The sequence below is a fragment of the Poeciliopsis prolifica genome, unplaced genomic scaffold, assembly GCF_027474105.1.
Source record: "Poeciliopsis prolifica strain line A6 unplaced genomic scaffold, Auburn_PproV2 SCAFFOLD022, whole genome shotgun sequence".
In the NCBI taxonomy this organism is placed as follows: Eukaryota; Metazoa; Chordata; class Actinopteri; order Cyprinodontiformes; family Poeciliidae; genus Poeciliopsis; species Poeciliopsis prolifica.
This window is the reverse complement of record NW_026562397.1, coordinates 3,162,848-3,179,268: the sequence shown is the minus strand read 5'-3', so window position 1 is coordinate 3,179,268 and position 16,421 is coordinate 3,162,848. Positions and strand designations below refer to the sequence as shown.

The following is a 16,421-nucleotide window of genomic DNA, read 5'->3' as shown; positions in this document are numbered from 1 at the left end:
TTACAGAATTTAAGTTCTGGGTAGAACACATTTACACACAAATAAGTTTTTTTTTTAACTTAAATGCAAAATATGTAGATTTCTTGTGCAGTTTTTGGTCAATTACTGCTCTCAGTACATTGTTCCTTCAACAAAATGACTTTTTTTTAGTTCATGTAGTCTAGTTAAGAATTTCTCATTTACTAAATTAGTCTATGATTATTTCAATAATCGATTTATCATAATTAATCAAATTAATCATTTTAGCCTTACCTGTGAGCCTGTTTCCCTTGTAGATGCCTTTTGTACCGGGACATTTTATGTTAAAACTGGGTGGATTTATGTCTTTTAATTGGGAAATGATTCACTAAAGAGAAGACCAGACACAGGAGAAAGAGGAATGGGCAAAGATTCTTCTATTTGGATGCTGAAATCTCATGAAATATTGTAGAAAGTAAACCAAGTGCCTCCTTGTTGATAGAACCTGGGTTTGTACTGGGTATTCACAGCAACTGCACATTAACTGTGGCAAACATGATTTATTGTAAATGTTTTTTTATAGAATTGATAAAATGCAAAGTCGAAATCCTTTATTATTATTTCATGATACATTTCTAAAAGGTTATTCAAAAGATTTTACAGAGGAGTGCATAGACAATGAAAGATTGCTGAAAAGATTCTTGACATATTACTATATTGTGAAAATAAAGCGCTGCACACAGCCAGAGTTAGCTTGAGTTATCCAGGATCTCACTAATGCTTCCTGTTGGAGCTACATTCTCAAAAAGGCCCCAGATACTCATCATATGAAACTGTCTCACCAGGTATGGAGTCTGGAAAAATGTCCGAATATATAAATTCACCATGCCCTAAAAACTCTTGAGATGTTAAATATTTCCCTGTTGTATAACATGACAGTAAACACTTTAAGAATCATATTCAGGTTAAATCTTCCACTGGAGTGCAGTAAAAACTTCATTGAATATATTAGTAGTTTGAGCTTGTTGGCGGCTGGCAAATAAAAAGATGCCAAAATCTGCAAGTATTTCTGATATATGCAGACCAAAAAATATGTTCCACAACGTCAAAACAAACATGACGTGGAAGACAGGCTGCAGTCATTCCAGATTGGCTTATTAAACCTGCCTGGCTGTAAAAGAAGAAGTTTGTATCTATAAATTACTGATAGTCTAACCTTGGAGCCTGGACACTGGAGCTGTTGCATGTAGTCCTGAACCCTTTGGGAAGACTCCCTGCTATAAATAAAAGACTCTAAACGGTAGTTCCCACTTAAAGCAAGCGGCCTGTTGGCAGCTTTCCGTCATCATTAAAAGCTTCATGCTTACTGTTTGCTCTGGTAGGTCTGATCTTTTCTGCTTGGTGTTCTGTCACAGATTTTAGCTAAAGCTGCTTTATATCCACAATATTACATCTAAGAAAATCTCTTTTTTTTTCTTTGTTAATTTGTGCACAGATTGACAATAATGTAAATCGGAATGATTGTATCATTGTTGTTTTGTTTAAATTAATTGCGGTTGTTGATTAGGTTTTTGTAAAACATTTGTTGATACTGTAGAATAGGTGAACACTGAATTTGCGTGAGGTGATTAGTATATTCATTGTCCAGACAAATCTTTTTCACCAATGCTTTCCTGATGTCTTCTGAGTTGTAAAGCTCTCATTGTGAAAGTTTGACACATACATTGTGTTAAGAAATGTGATGAGGTATTTAGAGTTGTTTTTGATTATTACTTACTCCGTTTGGTAAGAATTGTTTTTTTCTTTTTCTGCAAATTAGAGAAAGAAAAACACAAAACTGTGCGTCAGCCAGAGAAGCACTACTTTAACATATTTTTGCTGAGGTGAAAGTAAAGTACTTTAAAAAAAAAGCTAGTCTGAATAACTAATCATTACATCTGATTTAATATTTCAAAATTAAATCAGACAGGCACAAGTTTTGTGCACCAAATTCTGGTATTTTATAAACTAAAATAAAAAAAAAAAATCCTCATCAGTTTTTCTTTCTTTTTAAAAAAAATAAAACTCAAGAAGTTAAGACTTACTGTAATGTATAATTATTATGGTACATTCAGTGACAATAAATTATGTTGACTTTTATCTTTTTGATCTACACATGGCACAACCAGCAATTTTACTCAAGTAAAAGAATATTAAGAAAAAGTGAACTGTAAATATGGATTTGAAGTAATTTCTATGAAATTAAAGTCAGAATTGTGAAGGTGCCCCATGCTTCCTTAACAACAGACTGTTAGTCTGTTGTTCTGTGTGAGTGGAGACTAATGAAAGTGTTTTATGAAGTGTTGTAAAACTAGTGCTGACCATTTTTATTTATCCCAAAAGTGTTTATCCCAAAAAGACAATTTCCTTACATCTGAAGGAAGAATTTATGGAATTTATCTGACATAATAATAGTTACCAAAATGCAACTCAATGTAAGATCGATCCAGTTGGATTTTTCTCTTCAGTTTTTGTCTGTTAAATGGCACAGACTAAAATATGTGGCCTCTGGTTTCTGTGCAGGTTGGATGGAGCCATGCCGGAGGGTGTTAAGATTTCAAATAACAGCCTGTCTTTCACACGGCCACTAGAGCGAAATGATTCTGCAACCTATCGCTGCGAGGTGACTAATGACATTGATCGCAGCACTCACAATGTCAACTTCTGGGTTCAAGGTACTTTTAACTTTTTTCTCACAGTTTGGTTACATATTACCAGATCTTCTCAACTTTTATTTTTGTTTGTTTTGCTCCAAGTTTTTCTCATGTAGGATAAAATCCAGTAATTAATGTCCCTAGAACAATTATGCTTTAGTGTAAATGTAAATGCCCTTGCCAGGATCCACTTGCACACATCCCCGGCAACAGAGGAGGAGCACGAGCCGCGGATAAAGAGTATCAGAACTGAACGTTTCCAGTGTTGTGGTTTTGGCAACATTAGATGAACATTAGATGACTCAGATAAGAAAGAAGCTGTTTATCCCTGCTGGTTCAGCAAAGTATTCACCCGTGCAGCCTTTTTACTGTGCTTTGTTAAGGTCAGGTTACACAGCAGGACATAATGAATTGGGTTGAGAGATTTGCAGCACACAGAAGTCTGTGTTTATACTCCATAAAACATCTTTGTTCAGCAGTAGATTGTGCCCCTACAGCACTGGAGCACCAGCAGTGCCCGATTATTTAGCTCAGCTCAACACCTATAGATTAAACTGTGAAGTAATGGGAGAGTGGAGTTCACTGACTCTCCAAACAGGATTTACTTTCATTTGAATTTGATCCTGTTGATGCAATTAGAAGGCTTTGTTCACGCATCTTGTTTTTTTTATATATTTGGCAATGTTGCAACCGCAAACCTCTCTTAAATTTGTAAGAGTTTTTTGTTTAGAATTTCTGTGTTCCTTAGTTTCTATTGGTGGATTAGATTAGCTCTGTTTTATCTTAATTCAGTCCCATAGTTGCTTTAGTTTTATTATCTTCCTAATGCCTAGTTATTGGTTAATGTTAGATTTGTTTTCCTAGTTACTCAGTTTAAGTGCTCTCTCTTGCCCCTGTGCCATTTTCCCTCTCTCTCCTCAGTCTCCCTTCCACTCTCTCCCCTCACACTGCAACCCGTTTCTGATCATCAACCTGTTCCTTGTTCAGATATTCAAGCTCACCAGTAAATATACAACTCATTCTCAGTCACTCCTTTGCTGGTTCCTCTAATTAAATCCCATTACTTCCCCTTAGATTCCAGACTGATTTTCTGGATTCCTATTTTTGTTTTTCTCTCTCCCCATGTTATTTTTGTAAGTTTTATTCGTCATTTATGTATTAAAACATTTTTCATCTACTTGCTGCCTCTGCCTTTCTGCATTTGAGTCCAGTGCTCCTGCAGCTCCACTCCTCCCACACAACTCACCCACTCAGCTCCTTCAGACTAGCCAGCAGCAATTCTCACCTGGAGGAACTGAGCATCTGCTGAGCTCATTATAGGAGCTGCTTCTCAGTGAAAAGCTGGTCAAAATATTGTTAATAGTGGAGGGTTAATGGAGGAGCCATGTTGTTATGACTTCATGAAAGCAGAGTTTCAGAAAGAGCAGGAGTTTTTAAAGAGACAGGCTCAAATTCAAGGTGTTAATTTGCGAAGATAAATTTATTTTGTCATATTAGATATTTGTCAAATATGACATTTTTATAACAAATGAAGGCAACATAGTAACTTCATAGGGTTATATACGATGTGCCTGGAAAATACATAATCTTTGAATAAAGATCATATGTGGAAATTTTGTGCGTCTTTTGACTGCATTACCTAAAGCCAAAAAGTTTAATTATTTCAATAAAGTGCCAGATTTAGATAGATAAATTTGTCTGTATGTGTCCATATAACTAACAGGCTAATCTGAACTGTTTTCTAATCTGAACTGAATTTCTACTAGACAAAATGAAATATCTTGGTTTATTTGAGGCTTTAAAAAAAAACAACCTCCATGTTCTCCATTGCTCAATACCACTGCTAACGATATCAGAGCATCGACCACAGCTTCTGCACCCTCAAGCCCCACCCATGTTTTCTGTCTGTATTCACACCCACTGTAGCGAGGAACATACTCTAATGGAGACACTCCTAACTTGACCAGAACCGAACCAACATTTACCGGTTAGAGTGAGACTCGATGACGGAGAAGCAGCAAAACGGTTTGTGAAGTGGAACATAAACTATACATCAGCCGGCATGTGGCAAAATGTTCAGGGGGGTGCAAATAGTTTTTCTGATTTACGTCACGATGAAACAAAACCTCTAGAAAACATCTGCTTCCTGTGTTTTTCTTAGGTTGGGTTCATCATTATAAAGTTAGGGCGTGGATCCTAAGAACTCTCCATTGCTTGTGTTGCTTTACTTTTCCTCACTCCTTTATAGTCTGCTTCTCTTCAACAGTAAACCCCAGTTTTGAACTTTGCTTTCCTCTTAACTATCACAGTCCTTCTGGCTTCTCCGCCATTGAGAGACCTTCAGGAGTCCCGTAAGGCGCCGCCAGGCTCTGTCTGCGAATGGTCTGCTTTGGGAAGTTCCTGCTCCGAATGAAAGCACATCTGACATCCTGTCCAGAACGGACTTGCACTGAGCAATTATCTTGTTTTTCTTGTCAAATCTGGAGTGTTGGGCATGCATTCTCTTGCCTCCATCCCCTGTGGAGATGACCCGTTTGAGCTCAATAATACTCCCTGCCCCCTTCAAGCATTTCACATTCCCATTACAGCTTTGCAGCTTTGTGGTTTCTACCCACTTCGCACACGGTCAGCTACATGGATTCCTAGTCCCTACATAGATTCCTAGTCCCTACATGAAATTATGCTAATTGAAAAAGCAAAATGAACTGAAAGCGTTTCAGTTCACCAACCTTATTCTGGGTCTACCTTTGCTTTCCCTTTTATCCCCGTGTGCAATTTCAGATAATTAGAATCTTTCTCCACCAATTGTGGCTATAATCATGGCTCTATAAGGGCCCAGACTATATTTTAAATACACTGAGGTTTATGACCTGCCTGTCAACCCATCAAGTGGAGTTAGACCTGCAGGCTCCAGGTCAGCATTGAGACACTAGTGTGACCTTGAGCTCCAGGCAGCACTGATTGTGTTCAGAAGAGCTAAAGGACAAAACCAGATTCAGGAACCTTGCATCGATCTCCCCAGGTTTTGTCTTCTCACATATCTTTCCTACGGCAGGTTTTAGAAAAGGAAGCAGGTAGACCATCTGTCTGTCTCTCATCCTGACACAGTCTGACATTGAACACTTACGGCATCTCCCAAAACTATTCATTCTGCTCCTTCACATTTTTATTGCATTATTATGACAACATTCAGTGTGTTGTGTTGATTCTGTATTCAGTCAAATTATTAACATTCTTTTGCACCTATTTTCTATTGATATTGATCATGTGCCTATCACAATAGATATTGACATTGTTTTATTGCCCAGCCCTTGCCTGAATATACAGATTAATTAATATTTTCCACTCGACCTCTTTCAGCCAGCAAAGCTAGCTACTTGGTTGCATCAACTCACTCACTCAATCTTTGGTTACCTAACAGCAATGTCCTGAATAACATAAGCAGTAGCATTTTGATGTTGTCCCCAAAATACCCTGGTATACTTCATTCCTCTTACTGACTGCAGACGTCCACCCGAAATGTCCACACAAAGTAAATGTTTACGCCCCAGAACCCGGTGACGCACTGATTCACACAGGAAGCCCCTCAGCAGGAATCAGCACTCATACTGAGCTATTTCGTAGGCGACACCAAGTTGACACTGCAGTGCTAGAAAAGAAACATCCATAGGTGCCCGACCAGCTCATCAAACTTGCTAGTATCGATTTGGATTGTGGGAAATGAAGAAATTTGTCACAAGAAATGTATGCAGTGGGTACACTCCACAATGAAACCTCACCCATCTGTGATTCACAGACTACACACAGTGTGCCTGAATATGTTGGAGAGGTTTTAGGTTTTGCCACCGTGCCTCATTGATGCTTAAAAAAAAAAAAGATTGGGCTGGAGCTAAAGGAGAGAATGAGTTCAACCGCTTAAGAGGAAATTGTGAATAAAAGAGAAAAGGTCACATCACCAGTTTGGCAGTATTTTGGATATTTAGAACAAAACCCAAAGCTGTAATCATTGATATTGAGAATGCTTACATTGACACTTTTCTCAGCTATATCGCCCTGTTCTAATTCAGGCTGAGGTTCAGTGTTAGTTTTTCTGCACAAGTAACATTTTGCAAGTGGGTCAAAATGTTTGCTCAAGTCTGACCAGAATATCTTCTTTCACATTGAATGTGTCCCCTACATGGCTTCTAAAAAACTATAAACAGGACTTCTAATAGCTTTTATTTCACCTTCCCATCATAGCCAGATTTAGAGGGTGAAATGAGTATCGGTTGTCCAGTCATCATTTCTACACCTGTCAGTCTGTCAGTGTGGATGGACATAATACTGTTCAGTTGATCATTTTATGCCACTTCACAACTTCACTTTACCATGAGTTGACTCACCACGACCCTGTAGCGTGTCAATGTAATATGACAAAATCTGATAAACATAAAGGTTGTGTGTGTACCTTTTCTGTACAGCTCTGCCGTAAGTTTCAGATCTTCAGTGTTATAAATTCATATAGCAACCACATTTGCTTTGTCAGTTGCTACAGGAGACAAAGTGCAGCCTTCCTCTGCTCCAGTTTTTATGACTCTCCTCTCACTTCATTCGCTGTCTTTTCTCTCTGTTTCACCTGCAGATCCCCCTCCCACCACCGCGGCCCCCAGCACCACTGCCTCCCCCATCCGTTATGCGTCCGGAACAGGAACAGACGTGGACCGCCGACAAGCCCTGTTCACCTCCCCCACCCTGGCCTCGGTTCACGACAGCAGTCTGGGCACCATAATCGGCGGGGCAGTGGGTGGCGTTCTCTTTCTGGTCCTCCTGCTGATCCTCGGGGGCGCTTGTTTTATGCGCCAGCGCAGGACCTTCAGAGGGGACTACTACACCAAGCAGTACCTGGGACCCTCCGACATGCAGAAGGAGTCTCAGATAGACGTCCTGCAGCCGCACGAGCTGCAGGAGGTTTACGGGGACAAGACCAGCAAGGGCAGCCAGGAGCTGAAACCCAAACTGGGCGGGGACATTATTTACCCCGACTATACTCCAGAGCGGAAGGACAGGGACGACTGGAACGACAGGGGTGACGGCCCTAGGGTCACAAAGGAGGGGAACTATTACCCAGACCACTACAGCAACCAAAACATGCACCCCTGCGGACCTCCAGTGCACAGCCCCATTGTTAACAATGGCTCCTCCTACCTTCCGGAGGACTGCTACGAAAACGGTACAGACAGCGACTACGTGTCGCACATGGACGGATCTGTGATTTCACGCAGAGAGTGGTATGTTTGAGGACAACTATGGACAAAACGGCAAAAATCCAAATGGGATTATGTCAACAAGTGACAGACTTCAAAGGATGCATCGTTTTATTTAAGAAGCAGAAATGACATTTCTAAGCTTTTCCATTGAGCTTCTTGAATGGTTTTGCTCCGCCTTGATTGTGACCACTTAACCTTAAGGATGTTTTCTGGGGATTCTACTTTCAAGTTTGTAGCGATGAGCTGCAACGAAGCTGGAATGCCTCAAAAGATATGATCTGTTTTTGCTTTGGCCTACGGTGACATGTCTGACCAATGTGAACAAGGTTTTGTTGCCCTCTGGTTTGTGTTTGTACCTGGTTCGTACACGGTCAGCTGTTCCACGCCCTCGTTGTCCAAGTATTTATTCTGCAGACCGAACGGGCTTTGCTCTGCTGAAGCCTCACAACTTCTGCCGCGTTTAGAAAGACTATCTCATGAGAGGTCGTTGTGCTTTTTCACACAAAAGTGAAGAGTTTATAATGGCTGAAACCAGTATTTAAAGCAAATTATATTGCATGCTTTCTAAAAAACAAAAGGTATCATTAAGTGAAAGGGAAGTTTACAAGATGAAAAGGGAGACTTGCTGGGGCGTCGTACAAAGGGTGAAGCAAAGCAGTGGATCTCAGTATGTAGCAGTGTAGGCATGGACCGGTATCAGAATCCCAGGGTTTCCTAACTGGAGGGGGAAAAATGGCACAACGTCATGCTATTTATTCAGAAAAGTAAATTATGATTGCTTTCATTTAAAAACAAAAAGCAACAATTTTTATAATTTTGTGGTAAAAATGTACCTTAAAGCTGCAATATGTATCTTTTCTGTAAAAATTTATTTATTTTTTTACATATTGATTCAAAGTGTTGCTATGTCGAGACAGTATAACGTGAGACAGATAATCGTTGAAATATTCTGGCTCCTCCCAGTCGTCCTACTGCCATCTGCAGAAGAGCAAGGGGGAGAATGTCAGCAGCATACACATAAGCGAGATTCACGGCGCTAAGACCCTCCTCCTGGCTCCAATTGGCTGAGTGGGAGCAGTGTGTTTCTGCAGATGGCTGTAGGACCACAAGGAGAATGTGGAGGAACTTGATGTTTTCATAGATCATCTGTGTTTGGACACAGTAGCAGTTTTGACAAATGTAAAAAACATATTTTTTTATGAAAGTGACATACTGCAGCTTTAATACAGGAGGTGGCACTCAGTTTTCTTTAAGTGAGGGAAAAGCATTGGAGTTTTTTTTTCTTTTTTTCAGCCAGCTGACTGGTAGGGCTTAGCAACAAGTGCAGGAGGGGCAACGTTGTGCTCTCTTTCTTTCTCTGGCATCATTTTGAAAAGCCCTTAAACTGATTTTTTTTTATTTTTTTTTTTGTCATTTTAAAGTGTTTTTAGAACTGTTTCACCCTGATCGCGGTACCAGCCCATTCCTAACACACACCCTGACTGACATGAACAATGTTTGGGATCATAACTCAGTCATCAGCCGTTCACCATGTCACCTACACACTCAAGAGATCACACACTGTGGAAAACACCTTTACTCTGTCAGCTGCTCCCAAAATTTCAACACCCACAGATGTCATAGCAACAGCGTTTTTAGTTTTATTTTTGGTAGTGCTTTTTTATTTTTTATTTAATTCAAAAGAAGTGTGCAAAGGACATAATCTCAGGTTGCTCTCTGAAGCAGTTTATTAAAAGATAAGTTCTGCCATCAGAGTCTGACTTTAAGTGTGTCAGACGGTCAGAACATCTCAGTCTGTGTAGAAGTGCAGCGCGTCACTGGCAGCTCCTCCTCGTCCTCCAGCTGCTTCCTCTCGTTGTTGTCGCTTCTTCGAAAAACTAACGGATAAGCGGATGAAAAAGCGATGATTGCAAGCGTTGACTGTGGCTGACTTTACGCAGAATAATCAATTTTGTTTCAATCTTCACTCTGCCTTGAACACTTATCAGCTTTGGCTTGGTTTGGGCTTTTTGTTGTTGTTTTGTTTTGTTTTTCTACCTTAGAAATCACAAGCACATATCTGCCAGAAGCTCTTGTTATTTTGTACAGGAGACAAAAGAGTTTTGTCCTTTTGTCTAAAAGTTGAGCAGGAAGCCAAATCTGTTAATTATCATCTATTTTTTTCTTCAGTAGCCATACTTTAGAAGTGCTTTATTTGTTAAAAGTGTCAGTGAACTCATTTAGACTATTGTCCATAACAATATTAATATTGGATGTTGATATAGGTCCAAATTGCTATACCTGTGCATACCTTTAAAGACAGTTTACTAAAGAATTTGAAAATAAAAATAAAATAGTCATAGACTTCTCTTTAGCATCTTGAATTAGTGCCTTTAATGGCAGTCTGAGAACCTATTCAAAAGAATTTAAACCTGACATTTAGTCTGAGACTTCCAGAAAACATTTCCAAATTCAACATTTTCTATAACATTGAAAACTTCAAAGAACCAATCAGAACACCCGCGGTGTGTTCTCTTCAGCCGTCTTCCTATCACCTTAAAATGATTCCCTGGTTCTTATAACTCCGTTCTGCCGCTGCCTTCACTTTCAAACACCTCGCTGATGCTGAAAATAGCTTCCTAGCTCTTCCTTACTCACTAATAACTTCCACACTCAAGAGTGTTGTCAGCACATCCAAGCTCATCCATCAAAAAAAACCCATTTCCTTTAGACAGTGGGCTGATCACAGGTTCATCCAAGCAGAAAATGATCTCATTCTGGGAACCATCAAATCTTTCTGTGCAAACTGATGAAACGATGCCTAATCATATGTAGGGATCTGGTAAGAAGACATCAGATCTGAATCCAAAACACTAAAGCCAAATCCAAACTGTTACACAGCGGTGGCTGCTATAGAAACGCCATAAATCTCAAGTTGTGTAAAACTGAAGTTTGATAGTAACTGAAACCAAATCTACAGACATGGCCATTGACATAAGATCATGCAGTCATAAAAAAAAAGTGCAGCTCTGTTATTAAACTTCACAGTAAGTTTCAGAACCGCCCCTGTTTCCCTGTTGAGGCCTGATACCGGGCTATGCTGCTGTCTTTTTCATTTTCCCTCCTGAATGTGTTCTGATTTCTGTCTCTAAGACCAATTGGCCTCTTTTTTTTTTCTTTTTACAACTGCAGATCAAAGGAATCTGTTATAAATACCAGATGGGAGTGATACGGCTGTCATCATCTGACATTATGTGGGCTGCGTAAACCACCAGCAGTTTTGCTGCTGCTGCTCGTCACTCTGCCGTCGCGCTTCAGGATCTCCAACTCGCAACAAAAAGAGAGGCAGAAGCGCCAAACGGATCCCTGGGTTTTTAGTTTTGTTTGAAAATAGGATTATTGAGATGTGAGCAGCTGACGTCACTGCAGAGCATGCCGTAATGTTGGGGTTTGGCTCCTCTCGAGGATGTAGAGCGGCCATGGAAACAAGAAACTTAATCTGCGAGTAAAAAAACAGAGAAATCTGAACCATGGAGGTCAGGGATGTATGTGTAATGGCTCCCTGTGGAAGAGATACATGTTTCTTTCTTTCCCCACAAGCAGCATTTCTTGTGAAACTAAGTTGAAACAAAAGAGCTGACATCATCAGCGATCTCATCTTTTCCTGCTTGGTTCGTCCCAACACTTTTCCTCTCAAAGCTTTAGCTTTGTTTCCTCAGGATTGATACAGAGATCAGTGGCCTTAGCTAAATGTCACCACAACCAAACAGAAAGGAAAGTCTTTCTTTTGCCAAACAAGTGTTGGTATCAGTCGAGAGCAAAACACAGGTATCCAAAACAATCTGGTTCTTTCTGACAATAAAATTTTACCCTTTCTTAATTCAAAAATTGCCTGCCAGAGCTGCAGAATGCTGAAATCATTTTACTAGAACTTGTTTGACACCAAACAGGTGTCAAACTGTTTGGTGTTTTAGATGTTCATCCAGTCTAAAACTGGATGAACATCGACTAGTTAGAAATAATTTCACTGAGATCTATCAGCCTTGAAAAAGTTACAGTCATGTCTCAGGCTTTGGGACTCCAGCTAACGATGCTATCACATATGGAACAGTGGTAAACCTTCCAGAATAACTTTTAAAGCTATCCAGGCTTCAGTTAACTCACTGAATGTGAGTGTTCCTGATTTCATCAAACTGAGCAAAAAAAGGCTTTCACGAGAAAGCTGAAAAGAACACTACAGCCTCTCTCACTTTAGAAGAATATTGTCACCTTCCTAAAATAAAGGTCTGTGTCATTTTTTGACATGAGGTTTTTTTTGGGGGGGGAGACGAGGTGTGGTTTGACTTAGGCCGTTATTTTAGGAAGGTGACAAAATTATAAAACCAAAGACTTTTAGACGGATATTCTGCGAGTTGCCTAAATAAAATGGAGCTTCCTGGAGGATGTGTGTCCTGTTACTTCTGTTGTTAAACTAATAAAATAGTTCATAAAAACAACAACAAGCGGCCCTCAGATGTTTATGGTGTGACGTTCGGGTGCTGCCCGTGCTGCGTCAGGACCTGACTGTCTTGCTGAGTGAACCGAGCACAACTGCTGAAGGAAAAGGTTCGGCTGACAGTTAGCGACACTAATAATCAAATGAACCTTACGAAGGAGAAAAATCATTTTCAAAATTAAAACAAAAGCAAGTGCACCTCTAAATGGCACAGCTAAAGAGCAACAAATCAAGTGAAGTTTTTGGAATGCCCCGGTCAAATTCTGGTCTTTAATTCAATTGAGATGTTGTGATATTAACTTAACTCTCCTGCGCTTTTACAAGACGAGGTCCTTCAAACGCTGCAAGTTTTTTACCCTGTGCACGGTTTGGCGGGATAGCACTGACCCTGCGTGCGCTTGTACAGGGTTTTATTTATGTGTGGTTTGGGGAATTGACGATCTGACCGGACAACCCTCTCCAACTAACCCCGCTGTCCGACCACGGCACGCTCTTCCTGGGCATGACACTAAGACTGCAGGAGGGAGGGTTAATCAGCCCATTTGTGCTCTCACGCCGTATGGGGCGGCCAAGTTAAAAACAAATCTGCAAAGAAGATTGGACCAAAATTACTCTAGAGGTGACATGAAAGACTTCTGGTTGCTGCCAAAAGTTGTTGAAGCCAAGAGCAGCAAACCAGCTCTTAAGTTCAATTGGCAATTCCAATTTCTGATTTAATAAATAAAATTACTTGCACAGAAAATGGATGGGTGAGCGTATCTTAGTCGGATATAAAAATTTGTTTGAGACATAGCTTTGTTTGACCAAACAAAGCAAAAATGTCGTAGCGGATTCAGGTCCATTTTTGTCGGGGGGGTTTGAAAGATTTCCGGCACAGGTCTCCGCCCCTGGTTTTCTCATGGCACGGCTCCGGGTCGAAGGGTTTAGATGTCTCAGAATAAACTCCTTTAATCTGGGCTCTCACTCGCGCCGTCGCCACACATCTGCCACTGCGGCCCCACATGGAAGGAGCCGTCCTCACCTCAAAACCTTCAGCTTTTTAATCAGCTTTTATACCCTCCAGCCTCGGTTTGGGGTTTAAAGCAACACCGATTTAATGGATGATTTTTATTTGTAATTTTTTTTTATTTTATTTTATTTTTTTACCTTTTTTGTGTTTTTCGTTTTCTTGCTCACCAACTGGTTGCATGTGCAGCTATTTGCTGCCAGTTCCATCACTAGTGTTTATATTACATGTACATATTACGTCTAGCGTTAGCATGGGATTAGTTGTTCTCTGTCGTTCTGGGTTTGTTCTGGACTCCCCTACTGAATAGCTGGTGCCTTAAATGGGCTGAGCAATGCACAGAAACTTTAAAAGCTAACAGATACTGAAAGCATTAATGTAAAGATTATTATTATTCAAAAGAGGGCAGATGTGCCTTTTTTAATACGCATACCAAATTTCATATTTAAGATTTGCTGTTGCCAAGGCAGCAGAGTTGACAAAAGGTTTATTATCATGCCTTACAGAGTTTAAAAAGGACACGTGTAACAAGTTGGTTACTGGGAAAATTGTAATAAAGCAATGTTTCACTGGGAATTTTGGCGAGCCAGGTTCATAGAAAATATTATTTTCCTGTAAATATGCTGGCTTTTTTATTATTATTATTATTGAAAAAAAATCTTATTTTTTTGTATGAGGTCGGTAATTTTCACAGACTATTAGTCGAGCTTTCAGCAGGGCTGCTGTCTCACAATAAGGCAGAGACCCGGTTTTTCACTGCATTTTATATACGTTGGTGAGAGTTGGTGGTCAGTTGTTTTGTTCGGCGAATGATTGAGGTCTCACAGGAATCAGAGATGAGCGGGTGGTAGATGTTTTTTTGTCTTCTGTTCTTTCGTTTGCAATAAAAAATAACGTCATGGTTTCACTTCAACGTCTCCTGGAGTCCTGCTTTCAGAGAAGGTTGGTTTGAATCTCTTTCGTAATTTGCTCTTCTTTCTTTTCAGCGTCTTAAGAAGCGGCTCAGAGCTCCAGAGTGTGGAGTTTAGATTTAGGTGCCACAGCCCTTCAGGTGAGTGTTTGACTTTGAGGTTTATGAGGTGAATCTTCTTCCTTTGTTATGCAGTCGATCAAAGAAAAAACAATAAATTTTAATTGCTCGTCTGTAGATGTGCTTTCCAGTCCTTTTTTATGGACCTTTTTTAACCACTCATTCACCCGTTACTCTACGCATGTTAGGCACTTTTCTAAATGTGCTACAGTAATGAGTATTTACATGGTACAAACCATTTGAGGCCTGAGTCATCTGAGCTGGCGTGTTTGTGTTTTCCAGTTTTTCTCATCATTGCAGTTTGACCTTGGAGTGTTTGCTGGGATGTCGACTCCTGGGAAGATTGGCAGCTGTCCTACGGCTTTGGGTTTTTTTCCCCCAGCATAATTCTCTCTCCTTCACAGTGAAACAGTGACCTTCAGTCATCATGGATTTGGAAATGCCTTGTCGCCCGTCCTGGGTCGATGGGCTGCATCACTGAACTCCTTCTTGGCATCTTTTCTACTTCACATCCTGACAACACACACCTGTGTGTTCCAGGTCAAAAGCCCTGCTTTCCCAGAGATCGCAGTTAACGCAGCGTCAAGTCACGTTTATTAGTGCGGCACATTTCATCAACAAGGCCTTTCAAAGCACTTTGTAACCAATTCTGAAACAGGCAATAAACATGTTCTGTCAAACTCCATCATTAAGATTGATCACCGTCAAACACATTGATCAACGTTCCAGTTATTAATCAAGGGAGGTGGGTCTCCAGCCTTGATTTGAAGGCTTAATATCTGGTTGTGGTTCTGGGGACACAAAGCAGAACCAGAAGACCTGAGAGGTCTGGAGAGCAACATTGATTTTAAATGTATTTTTATGCTAAACTGTTCAGTGATTTATAAACTAACAGTACTTTAAAGTCTATTCTCTGAGCAACAGGAAGCCGATGGAAGGACTTTAAAACTGGGGCGATGTGCTCCGTCCTCTTGTTAACATCGGTTCAGTTTTAAGTTCCGGACCGATGTTAAAAAAATGATTAATATCTCTGTGAATGCAGACATCAATAAACAGACAGTTTTTTTTTTGTTTTTTTTTAGATTAAGATTCATTTTTAGTCGTTTTAGGAAGCTGGTACACTCTGCATCATTTTCAAGTAGTCTCTGATGGGTGACATACTGGAGTCAAACAAAGGAGTAAATTTATATTAATTATATATATATAATATATTATATTAATGCTCCTCCTTCTCGTGAGGTTCTGCAAGGCTCCGTTTTCGGTCCTCTTCTATTTTCATTTCATTTGCAGTTCGATTTATCCTCCCACTGATGAGCAGTAAACCGACAGACCTGCTTCCCTCTGAAGCTTCAGGGTTCTGATGCCCTTATGACTTTATTGTCATGCGCTTTGGTCTCCTTATTTGGGCGTTTTAAAGTATTTTCATGATTATTTAAACAATAAATGAAGTAAAACTAAAAAAACAACCTTTTCAGAATGGACCTTAAATCACAATAGCAGCCCACGGTCTCCCGTAGCGCTGAAGGCTTTTTTCAGGTCACTACAGGAAGAAACATGCTGAGTTTCAATACATTAAAGCTTTGCTGAAATATTGATCTGGTCTGGTGACTATTGATTTCAGCTGGGTGTGACAGACTAATGGTTAGCAAAGACAAAGTTAAATCTCTGTTTTATGGCCAAGTGAGCCAAAGAGCTAATGTGCATAAAGTCAAATGTTCCTCGCGGCGTTTCATATCACCTCGTACGGTTCACAGAGTTCAGTCTGATGTCTGATGATGCTTTTTGTTTATGCTGCTGGTCTGGCCAAGAGAGTTGAGTCCATTTGCTTGCTTTTACATAAACAGGCCTCAATCCTGCAGTTTATTCAATCACTCACACAATAATCTGATAATTACTTTAAACATTCATAATCTTTTCTCCCGCATTAGTCATTCTGTTTCTTGTCCAATAGTTATTATCTCCTGCTTTCCTTTCATAAAATAAACTGTTATTTCCATGTTGCCGTGATTCGTGT

General features: G+C 40.1%; 1 protein-coding gene across 2 annotated transcripts in view; it reads left to right on the top strand.

Moving 5' to 3' along the window:
* nectin3a (nectin cell adhesion molecule 3a) overlaps positions 1-14,284 on the top strand; it is a 47,833-nt gene extending 33,549 nt beyond the window's left edge. For both annotated transcript variants that reach the window (XM_055045430.1, XM_055045429.1), the window contains exons 5-6: positions 2,521-2,672; positions 7,273-14,284. In XM_055045430.1, coding sequence (XP_054901405.1) covers positions 2,521-2,672; positions 7,273-7,928 — 808 coding nt within the window. In that variant the 3' untranslated portion in view covers positions 7,929-14,284. The remainder of the gene's footprint in view (positions 1-2,520; positions 2,673-7,272) is intronic.
* Positions 14,285-16,421: the final 2,137 nt, after the last annotated feature.